Below are 16,201 nucleotides of genomic sequence, written 5' to 3'. Positions count from 1 at the left end.
ACTTGACCTGCCTGGGATACCTTAAACCAGTGGTTCTCACACTTCAGCCTGAATCAGAATCACCTGGAGAGTTTGTCCAAACAGACTGCTGGCTCCATCCCCAGAGTTTGATTCAGTAGGTCTGTGGAAGGATCTTAAAATATTCGTTTCTACCAAGTTCCCAGGTGATGCTGATGCTGCTAGTCTGAGGACCACACACTTTGAAAACCACTGCTCTAAATCTAGAGACTCCCTCCCAATTTCTGCAGAAGTTTTCTCTAGAGATCCCAAAAGGGGCCTTAGCAGAAAATAACAAGTTTGGGAGACCTATCTTATGCTTAAACTGTTAAACTGCTCTTTGAAATACTTTATCTGAGGTAAAATAGTTACAGAGTTCAGAGAGTAATTCAGTGTTGAGCTGCAGTGTCCACAGCTTAGGCTTCCAGACCCCTTTTTTCCTACTTCACGGAAACAACAACAGGTGTGCTCCATGCTACATTATAGAGGGGAAATGCCTACTTAACTCTGGGATCGTGAGGGGCTGAGGCCCCACTGCACTTTGATTTAGAGGGGCTTCTCCCCATGAGGTGCAGGGGCTGCTTCACGGTGGTCTCTGGAAGAAGTCCAGTTACTCATTCCCACCATATTTTCACTTCACAATATAAAAAATATAAGGAAAATCCTGGTATGTTCAAATTCAACAGATACTGGCCTCACGGTTTTTGAGAACTGGTCTGTGCACGGCTCAGCAGATTCCTGGCTAAAGGGGAGGATGGAATGATACTTGTGGAGTCTCAGAATGCCCTGTTTTAGCTGGTTTCCCACCTCCTCCCTATCAAGCCTTTTACACGTAAATTATTAAGAGCAACAAAATCACCTCAGCGTTAACTTTCAAAAAATCCTTTCCATCTATGTCAGATAGTAACGGCAATGAAATGGACACGAAAGGGAAGATGATGGTTGGAGGACATAAACAAATTGAAAGCTCATCTCTAAACAAACAAACAAAAAGACCATACAGAGAAACTAAAAGAAGTATTTTCATTTAACAGCAAGAATGTATTTAACCATGCTCACTACTAAATGTAGAGATGTTAATAATAAACATAGTCCTTGCCATCATGGAGCTTGATTTACTATCCTGCAAGGAGGACTAACAGTGGCAAATATAAGTGTGTGAAGAACATCAGGAAGAAATTCAAATTGCTACTATGGGAAACACAGACAGGCATGCAGCGGCGGGGGGCGAGGGGGGTGAGGGGGGCGAGGGGGGCGAGGGGGGCGAGGGGGAGGTATCAACAAAGGCTTCTCAGCAAAGTCGGCCTCCATTAAGCTTAGGCCTGAAGGATAAAGAAGAGTGAACTAGGCAAAGAGGGAGGAGAAACGAGGTACAGAGGAAGAGTGCACTGAGTGTCCCCATATGACTCAGGCACAAGAAGCATGGAAGGTGGGAAAAGAAGCTGGCGAGGTGGGTGAAGAGCAGAACACAGAGCTGTGTGTAAGAGCAGTGGGAAGCAGGAAGATTACATGGCCACAGCGTGTATCTTCAAAGAACACTCTCTGTAGTGCACTGGTCCCCAGCTGCCGCAGCGTGAGATGAAATGGAGCAGACTGGAGGAAGGGGTGGCGGGAGAAAATGTATCCACAGTGTTTTCTCAATACTGAACCTTGGCTGTCTGACACACAGGTCACTTAATTTATAGGGACCTCAGTTTTACCATTTGTGAAGTGGGATTAGAATCTTCCCTGTGTACCTCTTAAAGTTACTATGGGGATCTAAAAACCAAGTACCTAAGCAATCCTGTTTGTACATATTACACACTAAAATTTACATCACAGTGGGTGTGACAAGCAGTAAAGAATGTCTAGATTAGAACAAGGAGAATTCTGCAAGATGGCTGGAAAAAAGCAAGTATAGTCCTAGCCATGAACAACTGTAACAAGATGTAACTTTCAGAAGGATACAATAAAACCCAAACAGCTACCTAGAAATAAATCTAAGAAAAGATGTGCAAGAACTTCATGGAAGAAACTTAAAATACCTAAATAGGGCTTCCCTAGTGGCACAGTGGTTGAGAGTCCGCCTGCCAATGCAGGGGACACGGGTTCGTGCCCCGGTCTGGGAAGATCCCACATGCCGCAGAGTGGCTAGACCCGTGAGCCATGGCCGCTGAGCCTGCGCGTCCGGAGCCTGTGCTCCGCAGCGGGAGAGACCACAACAGTGAGAAGCCCGCGTACCGCAAAAAAAAATAAATAAATACCTAAATAAATTTAGAAAAATACTGCGCTCAAGAAGAGAACTATGTCAATCCTTCCCCAAATGAAATCAATGAAATTCCAATAAAATCTCCAGAGGATTTTTCACAGGCCTTGACAAGGTAATCCTAAAGTGTGTAATACAGAAATCACACATCAATGATGTTGAATGAATACAGCAAATTGTAGAAGGTTACTCCAATATCATTATATAATACCTTTAAATATACAGAATTGACAGTACATACTGTCAAGGATTCAAACACATACAGAATTGCTGTATAAAAGCACGCATGGGAATGATGAACTTCAAACTTAACCATCAAATTCAGGACGGTAGTTACTGAAGGCAACTGGGTGGTGGATACAAAGATGTTTATTATATTATTCCCTAGTCCTTAAACTCTTCTTCAATATTCCGTAAGAAACCAGAATGCCTTTTATTTGAGAGCCATGTTATTACAGGATCTAGCTTAGTAGTTCCCAAACACCAATCCAACAGCTCCCATCAGCCCCACATGGAGCACCTGTTAAAAACACGGATTACCAGGCTAGGCCAGAATCAGAATTTCCGGGGGGGAGCCACGTGAATCTAATGCACAGCCTCATTTGGGAACCCCTGGTAACCAACAGCTATTAATAACTAATCCACCAACAAAATTGGTTCCAATCTGACAATGAGATATTTAGGGTCTTGAGATTGACTGATCACTTTCCAATTGATGCAAATGTCTAGAATGCGGACTCTAATTTGAGGGCAAAACCAAGTAAATTTTGAAGTATATCCTTTACTGTGCTTCTCCCCCTGCCCACCGGCCAAGGTCATATATGTAAAAACTAAGAATATCTTATAAAGTAATAGTATCAAATGATTCCACAGCAGAACATAATTCCTTCATATCTTCTACAGGGAATATGCCATAGTGAAATTCCACTGGAGATGATAAAAATTGCTATTTTTAAGGATAAAGTTGCCAAGTCACTGGCAACTGCCCTCAAGTAGGTAGACAGTAATGCCATGCTTCTTTCCTTTCCTGTCCCTCACAATAAAATCATAGCTAAATTTGTCTAGAGAAATGCACAGAGCCAAAGGGAAACATAAAGAATAAATTTAGAAAGAAAACAATTTATTACAAGTTAGAGGTATTAGTACCGGGATAACAGTTTTCACAGCCCTGCTCCTAAGACATAAGATTAACTAGAGACTATGCTGTTAGAACGTATGACATATTCAAGGGCGGACAAATGTAACTTTTCCCCTAATATTTGAAAATTACAACTAAAAACATGGAAAGGAATGATTCTGAGAAACAATACAAATCTGCTAAACGCATCAACATAAAAGGGCTCACTTACCAGGGCTTTCTACTCGCTTATAGTGGTAGGGATTGATGCACACCTCCTTCTGCTTGGAACCAAAAGGAAACTCACAGCATTCCAGTGGTTTTAGTTCATGGTGGCTCTGAAGGTCAGGCCAGCGCCACACACGGCAGTAAATGACGTGAGGCAGCCCCTTCCGGTGGGAAACTTGCAGCCTGCCGTCCAGGGAGCGGGGAATGGTGACACAGTTACTGGGCTGCCCCGGACAGCTCAAGGCCTTTTCCAGTTCCTCCATGGCACCTTTCTTTTTCTTCAGTTTTTTCACCAAAGCGTCAACAGCTTTCTCTGCCCATTTTTCTTCTTCATCACCCTGTTTCCACCCAAGAAGTCTCTTCACAGCTGGACTTGTGAAGGAAAACAAACTTGTCACGTTCATGATGGCACCACGTACACCCTTGTGGATGGAGAAAGAAAGACGTCCCCAAATGTGAAAGGAGAGCAGAAGAGGTTCCACTTTATTTACATAGGATTCTCCTTAGCTTCTTCGTGCTGAGGTCCTGAAAAGTAGAAATCACCATTCCTAGTGTTTTCAAAAGTAACCCAAAGTCAGCACCTAGAAAAGAAAAAAGGGAAAAAGATGTTTAAAATCATCTCTAGCACAAAATCACAATTTATTAAACAATTACCATGGGCCAGATACTATTTTAAGCACTTTTATGTATTACAGTATGCTATGGGCTGAATTATGTCCCCCCCTAAAACTAACGTTGAAGCCCTCACCCCCAGTGTTACTGTATTTGGATATGGGGCCTCTAAGGAAGTAATTAACATTAAATGAGGATGGGCCCTGATCTAATTGGATTGGTGGCCTTACAAGAAGAAGGGAGAGATTTCTCTCTCCCTCCCTATATGTGCACCCACTGAGGAAAGGCCTTCTTCATAGAGAGAAGGCAGCTGTCTGCAAACCTGGAAGAGAGCCCTTACCAGAAACCAAACTGGCCGGAGCCTTCATCTTGGACTTCCTAGCCTCCAGAACTGTGAGAAATACATTTCTACTGTTTAAGCCACTCAGTCAGTGGTATTTTGTTATGGCAGCCCAAGCAGACTAACACAGTATTTAATCCTTTAAATAATTCTTTCAACTAGGTAGTACCATCATTGCCATTTTATAGATGAATAAACTGAGATGCAGCTTAAAAAGGAGTATGTTACTGTTTACATGAGTTCTGAGATAGAAGCAACAGACCCCTTAGTGCAAAAAAAGTTCAAGTTCTCAACAGATATTGTGATGTTTTATATTTAGATTCATTTATAGGCTCTAAGATATATATTTCAAAATACATCTCAATCAACAAAAACTGAAAGCAAAAGGAAAAAATAAAAATGCAATAGTCTTAACATCTATTTTGGTCTGTTCCTCAAGTATGTCTTACGCTATAAAAAAGGTAGTTATATTTACACTATGTAAATGTAGCAACATTTTAGGGTATTTATTCAGTAAACCAGTAAACAAGCCTATGCCTATGGGCTATCAGGCAAGTAAGGTAGGAAATTTACCCCCTACTTTTTCAAATTTGCTTTTTATTTACATGAAAGGAATGAAGCACGTGAACACATACTGTACCAAATACTTTTGTCACGTTGTCTCATTTAAACTTTCTAGTTACTCTTCACCAGATAAAAACACAAACGGTGAAAAAGATTAAAGATGATAACTTTGTACCAAGTCTGGCTAAGATTCAGTAGCGGGTATCAAACCAACCTCCTCCCCAAAGTAACTATAAAAGCTGAATAAAATACAAATGAACAAATCGGGGAAAACCCCCCAACTTTTTAAATGTATCAAAGAGCAACCGAAGTATGCAGGACATGAGGGGCCAAGATGCTGGAGAGATGTGAAAAGCAATGAAATAATAAGCTGAACACTCTTCATTGCTTTTCTTCTCAAGGCATTTAGTTGCCAATGCCTGTGCTGTGAGTAGCCAAGCAGAAAGAGGCTAAAGAACCAAACAGAGATTTCAGTAGTCTCAGAGTGCTGAGGAGACGAAAAAAAAGAAAAAGGAAAAATGGAGTTGAGGGCCTGGTAAACATACCAGACTTTCAGTTGAGACCCCTGAAGAGGTATGCCCTAGTGTGCAAGGGTAAAACTGAAATGGACCAGTGTTTACAAACACTGAAACACAGCCTAGAATCATCTTAATAGAATCATCTTAATACTAGACTGGAACAAGATGATGGGAAAAGAGGAGAGAAAAACTGTGAGAGAGGAAATATTTGTAGATACTGGCCAAAGATTTTCCAAAAGTGACAACAGATGTCTAGCCACAGATTCATGAAGGCCTACAAATCCAAAGGAGAGATGGAAAGGTATCCACAAGTTTTAATGCATCATATCACAGTATAATTGCTGAAACCCTACCACAAAAGTCTTTAAAAAGACACAATACTTTCAAAATGAGTACAATAAGGCTGACAGCTGACATTTCAACAGAAACAATGGAAACCAGATGACAGTGAAATGACATCTTTAGCCTACAAATAAAAAGCTGGAAACTCAGAATTCTATACTTAGTGGAGAAAAATCATTCAAAATGACTGTGAAATAAATATGCTCTCCAACAAACAAAATCTGAGAGAACTGGCTTCCAGCAGGAATTTTCAGGCACAAGGGAAAAGCAAGGAACTGCAGGAAAGAACGAAGAGCTCCAAAAGGGTACTGACTTTACAGAACAATTATAGGAATGTCTTGTGGTGTTTAAAATACAGAATTAAAATGCATAACAAATAAAGCAGAAGGGGTAAATGAAGTCAGATTTCTAAGGTCCTTGTCTACCCAGGTTGTGGTAAAGCATTAAAGTATTGTTGATATGTTATGAATTCATGTCATAATAAAGCAACAACTGAAAGAATTTAAAAACCATAAAAAGGTAATAGAGGAGTTAAAAATATGGAATTATTTTTTAAAATATGTTTAATCCAAAACAACTTAAGAAAAAGGAAAAAAGAGCACATAATAGATGGGAAAAATAGAAAACAGTAAGATTCACAGCTAATCCTCAAAGTCTCAAGAATTACTTAAATATCAAGAGACTAAATTTGCCAAGCAAAAGACTGGGGTAGGGGTGGAGACACCACTTAACTATACTGTACTTACAAGAGACACATATCGTCGAATATAAAGACAGAGAATGGCCAAAAGAAAAAAAAATATGGAAAGAAATATACTGTTCATATTCTAACCAAAAAAGCTCACAAAGCTATCATATCAGGCAAAAGAAGCTGTAAAGTAAGAAGCATCACCAAGGATAAAAGAGGGACATTTCATAATGTTAAGAGTTGATCCACCACAAATACATCACAATCCCAATTTTTTATCCAAGTAATCACAGTTTTAAAACACATAAAGCAGAAACTGACAGAATTAAAATGACTAACAATCTTAGTGGGAGATTAACACAGTAAATGACTAAACAAGTAAACAGAAATCAACAGATATAGAAGATTAACAACATGTTTAAAAACTTGACTCAAGGGGCTTCCCTGGTGGCACAGTGGTTGAGAGTCCGCCTGCCGATGCAGGGGATGGGGGTTCGTGCCCCGGTCCGGGAAGATCCCACATGCCGCGGAGCGGCTGGGCCCGTGAACCATGGCCGCTGAGCCTGCGCGTCCGGAGCCTGTGCTCCGCAACAGGAGAGGCCACAGCAGTGAGAGGCCCGCGTACCGGAAAAAAAAAAAAAAAAAAAAAAAACTTGACTCAATTCATGTATGCACCCAACAACTATAACATACGTAATACTTTCAAAAACACCTGGAATGCTTATCCAAACTGACCATATAATGAGCCATTAAGCAAATCTCAACACGTATCAAAGGAATAAAACCATACAGAATATGTCCTTTGATCATAATATAACTAAGAATAAATGCCAAAAGTATTGTTATTGAAAATAATTACACTTTTAAATAATGCATGGGTCAAAAAAGAAACTACAGGAGAAATCAGAAAATATTTTAAACTGAATGACTATAAAAATATGATACATCAAAACTTGTAAGATGTAGCTCAATCCATGCTTAGCAGGAAATGGGTTGTCTTAAATGCATATATTAGAAAAGAAAAAAAGCTGAAAGCTAATTTTCTATGTATCTATCAAAAGAAAAAAAAAGGAACAGCAAATTAAACCTAAAGACAGTAAAAGGAAATGAGAGCAAAAATTAAATATATATATACAAGAGAGAAAACCTATAAAATCAAAGTTGGCTCTTTGAAAATACGAATAAAATCAGATATTCCTCTAAAAAAACCTATAAATCAATAAAAGAGAAGGCACAAATTACCAATAACAGGAATAAAAGGGGGAATTCATTACTGATCCTCAGAACTCAAAGGGATAATAATTATGAACAGCTATCATAGCAAACTGTGCATGTCTATAGCTACTTTGTGGTATAGACATACAGCTGTGCATGTCTATAGCTACTTCTTCACTAGAGGAAAATGACTCAGGAATTCTATCTTACTGTCTTCCTAGCTTTGGAACCTAGCCCCGTAGCTGGCACATATCAGAGTCTCAATAAATGTTTGATGAATGATTTAGCTCCCTGAAGGAATCAGAAGGCCAAGTGTGGAGCTTTACTTATTCAACAGGCTGTAGCGGGTCCGTTGTTTCCTTTTGTAAAGTAAAGAGTTTTACCAGTGCTTTGAAGCTGGCGTTACTTTCGTTGAACAGAAAAAGAGAAAATAAAACTATGCTACCATCAAAAGTCACACTTGGTCAGAGTGTACCTCCTGAAATGATCATTTACTTTTAACTAAAGGTTAATTGTGCCAAAGAACAAGAAAGACAACTTCTTTTCCTTGTCCTCTAGCAACAATTTATACAAGGAATACATTTCTTCTTATTCTGTATGTCCTTTTCTTCAACTCCAAAAACTGCTTTTTTATATTTTGGTCAATGGTTTTCAAATAGAGGGGGTGAGTTTATATCAAAATCACCTGGGGCTGTTTCAAACTCTAGCACTGATGGGTTTGTTATAGAAGGTAAGTATGTGGAGAGTTGGGGAGATTAAGGACCACCATTGCAGACCTTTGCTTTAACTGCTCCAAGTGACATTCATTCAGCAAAGCTGCACTGAGTGCCTGCTAAGTACCTACGGTATCCACAGAGGATGGAAGCAAAGATGTCTCCATCCTGAAGAGCCAGTGTGTAAACAGTGAACTCTTCTTGAAGCAAACTGGTTCCCCTGCATGCCAAGCTAAAGGACTGTACTGCAGAGTCTTGGGTCAAGTGCAGACCTCAGCAGGAAGGAATGCCAGGACTGTAGCAAGGTGAACCCTGAGTGCAGGACTAGAAGAGGCGGCCCCTGTACCATGCATTTGCCCACCATGAACCAATAATAACACTGTGTGCAAAAGCTATACGACAGGTATAAACGATAACGAATAAAAGCAGAAAAGGAGAGAACAGTTAATTCCAGGGATTTCAGGAAGTTTTCCCAAAGAAGAACTATCAGACAAGCATTAAAGGATGAGTAGAATTTTGCAAAACAACAGAGCTAATATTCTGAGTGGTCATTACTTGATAGACACTGTTCCAAGCACTTTATATCTACTAATTAGTTTAATCTTTGTGACAAACCCTTTTTAGTGAACACTCTTATTTTCCTCATTTTACAGGTAAGGAAAGTGAAATATACAATAGAAAAGTTAAATAACTTGTCCGAGGTTTCATGTGCACAGTTGTAAGTGGTGGGGCCAGAGTGAACCTATGTTGTCTGGCTCTAGAGCCTCAACTTTTAAACCACTTTTGTAAATTACTTGTTCTCACCAACATCAGAGAAATGCTAGGGTTCACGGTTGCTGTTAGACGATACAAGGCTGATAAAGGCAGGGCAAGACTGTGAAGGGCCTGTCACACATCGTATCCTGTGGACAAATGGAAGGCTTTAAATCAGGGCATCAGTGTGATTAGATTTATGTTTTAGAAAGACAGCTAAAGTGATATCCTCAATACAAAAGGCTTCTCCGCACAGGGAACAAAAAATGAAAAAAAAACCCTACGTTCTCCAAACACCACAGGGCCAGTTGGGGGGTCTGATGCCACTAAAAACTTTAAAGTGACAAGATCACAAACTCTTGCATATAAATGTGCATATGAAACAAAATACAGGCTGATGACTGATTTTTGCCTACTTGATTTAAGCATTTTTTTATATTCAAGTCAAACAAGTAACCTACCTCCCATCAGGAACTCAAACGTGTCCATGACACTATGGCCTTGGCAAGGCAACTCATTCTTTTTCTGCCCCTTTTGGTACTTCCTGCTTTAGTTTATGTCAAAAGCTAAGTGGCGTTATCAGTTTAAAGTACAAAATAAAAACATGAGTCAGCAAACAGAGATTTCCTTCCCTCTTCTCCAAATACAAACATTTCAAAATGACAAAGAAGCAAAAGCATTCATCTGGTAAAGAACCCCCTAGAAGCCTTAAAAAATAGGGAGATCTTTGTTCCGGCAACTTCACTTCTAGAAATTTACTCTAAGGAAACACTCTGCACTGGAAAGGTAAAAAAGTTTTTGCATAATGATTTTCATTAGAGCATTCTTTATTATAAGGAAAAAAAGAAGTATCTAAAAGTTGGAAAATAAGTAAGATGTAGTATAATCCACTCAACGGGATATTACATAACCCTTAAAAAATTATGTTCATAAAAATAACTGGGAAAACACCTTAAGCAGAATGTAAAATGGTATATACAGCATGAACAACTATGTAAATATACCAAAATAACGGTATACATAACATGAACAACTATGTAAATATACCAAAGCATGTAACGGTGGCTGGGTCTGGAAGGGTAATAATCTCTCTCTCTCTCCTCTACTTGTTAAAACTTTTCAAACATTCTTTAATAAAAAACTGTTACTTTGAAAATTTTTAAAAGCCTCTATACACAAATATTTGCAAATTACACACAAAAAAACAAAACAAATCAAAACCTCAATTCATTAACTCAAGACACATACAAAGTCTACTTATAAATCAGGCTGCATTTACAATGTGACCCGATTTGGGAAGTAATAAAAATGCAGTTTAGGGCTTCCCTGGTGGCACAGTGGTTGAGAGTCCGCCTGCCGATACAGGGGACATGGGTTCGTGCCCGTTCCGGGAAGATCCCACATGCCGCGGAGCGGCTGGGCCCGTGAGCCGTGGCCGCTGAGCCTGCGCGTCCGGAGCCTGTGCTCCGCAACGGGAGAGGCCACAACAGTGAGAGGCCCGCGTACTGAAGAAAAAAAAAAAAAAAAAAAAAATGCAGGTTAAAACAGGGTTCTAAAGTCAGGCCCTTTCCCTATGGAGTCTCGCCCACGGGAAGGATTTCTATTAGCAATGCCGGAACCAAATGAGAAGAATACCTATAATGCTCCTTTCAACATGGCTCTTGAATTCTGCAGCTTATGTGGTATTCCTTAATGTTAAAAGGAAAAAAGGAAGAAGTTGTAAAATACCTTTAACTGCTGTGAGACTCGCTCTATACTGAAAGAAAACCTCGTTAGCCAATTGCACAACAACGGCATTTTCTTCATCTTCATCCAGCAAAGAAACATGTAATTATCCAACTGTGCGAATATCAACAAAATACACTCTCTGCCATGCCTCAGATCCCAGATTCCCACTGAAAGTTTTAAAAAGGAAATTATTCTAATTTGTATCTGAAGCACAATAAAAAGGCGGGAGGGGGGAGTTGCCAAGTGCTACAAACCAAGTACCTTTAACAGAAGGAGGAGGAGAGGAGACAGACAATGGCCAGTCGCCCTCTACAGCTTCAGACCAGTGCTGTTACAGTTCCTGCACTGGCACGCAATTCAGTGAACTAGACAAAACGACTGATTCCTTTAAATACTGAGGGAATAATGAAATGATTCAATAAAATCAGCATGAAATACAGGCTCCAAAAAAGTGACTGGGGGGAGAAACATCAAAGACTCCCTGCTAGTACCTTAAAAAAAAAGGAGATAAACGGTCTACCGTCAATGAAGCAAGCAACTCTCCCCCACCCCCAACTTCTTGTTCTTTGGTTCATTACTGTCTTAACTCTAATGGTAAAACATCAAGGCATAAAGATCAAAAGAATTAGGGAACTAAACGCAGGGGTATTGATTAACTTCGCTTTGGAACTGTGTAACCGTTGGATGTGTTACTTAAGAAAAACGAAAACTTTACAAAAATTATCTTTCTGTAAAAAAATGCCTAATCCATTTTGCGGGGGAAACAAGTATTTCCAAGTAACTAAATAAACTGTATGCATATTTCCTGACTTACACCACTAGCTCTTCTTAAACAGATGATCTTGTGAAGAAACAGAAAAAGTAAGACTCTAGCTCCTAAAGAAGAGCTACTGTGCGGCTTTAGAGAAATCACGAGCAAACTATATGATTTCTGTAGTTCGGTAGTTGTATCTAAATTATTTCACCAAATACCTCACCAGAATGCCATGGAGGTGTAAAGTACATCAGAGGTGTGTTGTATAAAGTGACTGGCGGCAATATTAATTAGTTCTGTGGAAAGGTATGTGTCATCTAGCCTAACATCCAATTTCAGATAGGATTCAAGGCCTGATGAGAACTCTTGCCTCCCTCGAGATGCTTAGCTAAATTAAAACATCAAAAAGAGTCAGAAACCTAACATACCAGGGGAAACAGGGGGAAAAAAGAGTTAAAATTTGCTACACAAGTATAATGCCATCACAATGAAAATAAAAACACAGATGGGTTTTCTCCAGCTATTTCAGTCTCAGAAAATATCCCAAAGCAACGATGGTCTGTGATTCTGTGACGTCGTTTCAACAAATAACCTGTTCAAATGTTTCTATTCCCCGGTTACTGCAATTAGGAACTCATTTGGCTTTGAGATACTTGTCTTGAAGGAGAAAACAGGTGAAGTCCCTCTGCATTTCCTTTTTCTGTTTTAAACTAGCAGTTAGCCCTGGACCTTCACTCAACATTTCTCAATTTCAAACGGGTCAAATGTAGCTAAATAAAGCTCACCACTAACCAAAATAAAGGGGGAAAAAATCCTAGAACAAGAAGAAAGTGAGGATGAATAAAACCTCTCTCCATTTCCTTTACAGACTTGAAAGCGCTTTTTAAACTACCTACTTCTTTGCTGAGAAGTTGGGCTAACAGGAACTCTACTCTGATTGAATCCTCAGAAAAAGAAAATATATTTAAACCAAGTCCCTACACAAGACAGCGATACGAAGATCCACTGGCGGGTAGGGACAGATTGGGAGTCTGGGATTGACATGTACAGACTGCAGTGTTTAAAAGGACCTAACTGTATTACAGAGGGAACTGTGCTCAATCAATATTCTGTAATAACCTAAATGGGAAAGGAATTTGAAAAAAAATTTTTTAATTAGAAAACAGTTTTTAAATAATACTTTTTACAAAAAAAAAAGATCCACTGGCAATCGCAGAATTCTGCTGGTCTTACAGCAAAGTCCTGCTGTTACAAACATTCAGAAGGCGGACTTCACTGTTCTGAGCCTCTTACTATAAAGCCTTGTTTCGGTTACTTCCAAACATTTCCCAACTTTCCAAATGTCAGTTTGATGACACAGAATAGCTAGTTTGCCTCTTTTTCATTAAAAAATTGTTTTCAAGGTTAATTTTCCAAGTCTGGAGAAACTAGGGGGTGAAGGTGGAAGAGTGGACCAGCTCTTGAAAGCTATTTTGCATAATGAAGTCACGCAGGTACCGGTGCCTTTAAAACACAGGCGCTAACAGCCGGTCTACCAGTCTCTCAGGTGTGACCTGAGGGACATGCTGGCAAGGGCTGCCGTGATGTGGTCTCTCAACAGTGTTAAGTGAGTAGGAATCTTGGGAATCAAAAAGAAGAGCTCACCACCTACCAGTTGGAAGTTCATCGTGAGCGGTGACATTTCTACCAAAAGCAGCATCCCCTTGATGACAATGAAGCAAGGAATTTAGGGGTGTCGCACTTAGATGCATCTCTAAGGACAGGGCCGTAGTTTATGCGTTTAGTTGCACCAAGTATGCTATTTAATATATATTCGTTGTGTTAGAAAATTCTTCAAGACAAGAACTCTTTCTGGTTCTGCTCTGCATACACAAGTCCTTCCATCCTGACAAATTCTGGCTGCTGACAGGGCACCTGGTCAATTTTTCCTGGTCACAGAGCTTCCCTTATAGAGTAACAAGTGTCAGTTCTGTTCTGTTTCACGAGACGATTACTTGTTTAGTTAAAGTAGACTGGAGACACTTAAAAGTTTTCTTGCTGTCCTCAACATCAACAAACAAGCTTGGCTTATTGCTACATCTCCTTACCACTTCTCTAGAAGTTGTATAACATTCCTTAATCCCCCTGAATCCCTGTTCTCGAATTCATGCTTGTAATGGAAAGCTGTCCTTCAGCACGTGGTAGCCTTTCAAGACATCCAGGTCCTAAAGGCCTCACTCTGATAAATCTCGTCTGCAGTCACCTCAACTCAAAAATTGTATAGACTCATTTGGCTCGCAAGTGCTTACTCCTCAAACACTGGGAACTGCAGAGCAGGGACGTTTGCAAGTTCAACTGTACAGACTATAAGCGGAAAAAGTATACAGTCGTCTCTTAGAAAAAACTCTTCGCTTTGAGTCATTGTTATCGTAGTATAGCAATTTTACTGATTGCAAAGCATGCTAAATGCGGTAAATTCCCATAAGCGACCAGTGAGGAATGATTCAATCGTTAACAAATGAAATTATTTTAATTGAGCTATTACCTTATGCAAGGATTATATTGGTCGTTTTTACAAACACGATCGTATTGACTTCTTATAGCAATCTTTCAAGATGTATAGCATTCTCTCAGTTTTAGTAATAAACCTAAGGATCAGAGGTTAAGTAACTGTTTCAAGATCATATTCTAGTAAGTAGCAGATTTACACTTGAAACCAGAACAGATACTAAAGTCTATGAATCAGGTTAAGAAAAAAAAAAAAAATCGGTAATTCAAATGCCAAATTCACAAATGAAAATGGAATAGGCCGAAGGGCGGAAAAAAACTGTCCCTTTTATTTAAAAAAGAAAAATACTCTGCTGTATTTCATTTTTTGGAACATCTCTCCTTCTCCACTGATCTGGCAGGTGTTATTTATGACAACAAACACGCACATCTGTAGGGGTGAGCTGACACCCACAAGGCAGGACAGCCTGAACCCTCTCCCTATATTTAGATCCTCCAGCTCCGGGCTTAATTGAATAATTTAATCAGGACCCTCTAGAAGGGAAACACATCCATATTCATCACAGGCATCAAAGGAAACATCTTTACAAGTTATATCCTTTTACAAACCAACATATGGTCTCACGCCATTCTCCCAATTGTTGAACTCCTCCTCTGGGAAGAGCATGGAATTTTCTTTCTTTTTATCACTTGAAAAAATCACTTCCCTCCTAATTCAGTAAAACTGGGTGGAGGCCACTTCCTCCACAGGTGAGAGAAATAAAACTTGTTGCTCTGTCATTGTCAGGAATTTTAAAGTGAACCATTTATTTTATGTGCTTTCCAAATGGAAACAAATGGCAGGCGAAATCTAGAGTAAGCAATCAGGGCAGTCTCCAGGCTTTCAAATAAGACCCCCACCATGTTTCTGTCATTTTGAGATGCTTCTAAATGAGAGAGCAGGAGCCCTTCACTTGGAATGAAAGAAGATAGGTCTGAAGAGCAGCTTTCCACTTAGCAGCTGCTCTCTGAACAAAACACCTCTCTGAGCCTCAATTTGCTCTTCCATGAAATTTTGATTCCACCACCTACCCCCCCGCTGGGCTGGCATCAGCCTTAAATAGGGATACGTAAAGTTGATTTGAAAATTATAACATGCTGAAAAATGTAACATATTTACAAAGCTGGTTCACAATAAGCTAATTCTAATATTTTGTTTATACAAAAAAACAAAGTTTGTGTCCTAGCTTTTGTCTGTCCAGTGAAGTTCCAACTTTGTACAAAAAAAGGAAAGAAAACGATAAAAAGAAAGGCTGATAACCACTACAGTCATTCGACTCATTCGACAAACACCCACAACATGCCAGTCGCTATTCTAAGCACTGGGACACAGGGCTGAACAAGAGACAGAAACAGCTTTTTCTCTTTTTAAAAACGATCATGCCTTCATGAGACCTACATTCTTGTGGCAGGGAAGGCCTCACTGAGAAGGTGATATTCCAACAGAAGCCTGAAAAGGTGAGGGACGGAGCCACGTGGATATCTAGGGAATCACGTCGCAAGCAGAGGGGGAGCAACGGCAGAGGCCAAGAGGCAAGAATATGCCTGAAATGTTCCAGGGGCAGCAAGGAGTCCAACGTGACTGGGATGGAGAGAGCGAGGGGAGGGGAGGTCGAAGCAGACAGACAGGAACGCCGCAAGGATTCTGTAGCTTTCCCTCTGAACTGAGACGAGAACCGCTACGAGCTGGGAGCAGAGATGCCAACGTGATCTGACTTCTAGCTTAACAGGCTGACTATGGTATGGCTGGGCTGAGAACTGTCTGAAGGCATGGAAGGAGGAAGAGTGATAGTAGTGGGAAGGAGGAAAGAGACCAGCTACGAAGCTATGGCAATTGTTACAGCTCAAGATGATAAAGGTT

At 40.0% G+C, this 16,201-nt stretch overlaps 1 protein-coding gene across 1 annotated transcript in view; it reads right to left on the bottom strand.

Moving 5' to 3' along the window:
* SMAD1 (SMAD family member 1) overlaps window positions 1–16,201 on the bottom strand; it is a 78,541-nt gene that overhangs the window by 43,440 nt on the left and 18,900 nt on the right. Inside the window, exon 2 of the mRNA XM_065878236.1 lies at window positions 3,592–4,168. Coding sequence (XP_065734308.1) covers window positions 3,592–3,991 — 400 coding nt within the window. The 5' untranslated portion in view covers window positions 3,992–4,168. The remainder of the gene's footprint in view (window positions 1–3,591; window positions 4,169–16,201) is intronic.

Source organism: Phocoena phocoena, chromosome 5 (genome assembly GCF_963924675.1).
Source record: "Phocoena phocoena chromosome 5, mPhoPho1.1, whole genome shotgun sequence".
NCBI classification, from domain to species: Eukaryota; Metazoa; Chordata; class Mammalia; order Artiodactyla; family Phocoenidae; genus Phocoena; species Phocoena phocoena.
Note: the sequence above shows the minus strand (reverse complement) of the source record. Positions and strands in the feature narration are given on the sequence as shown.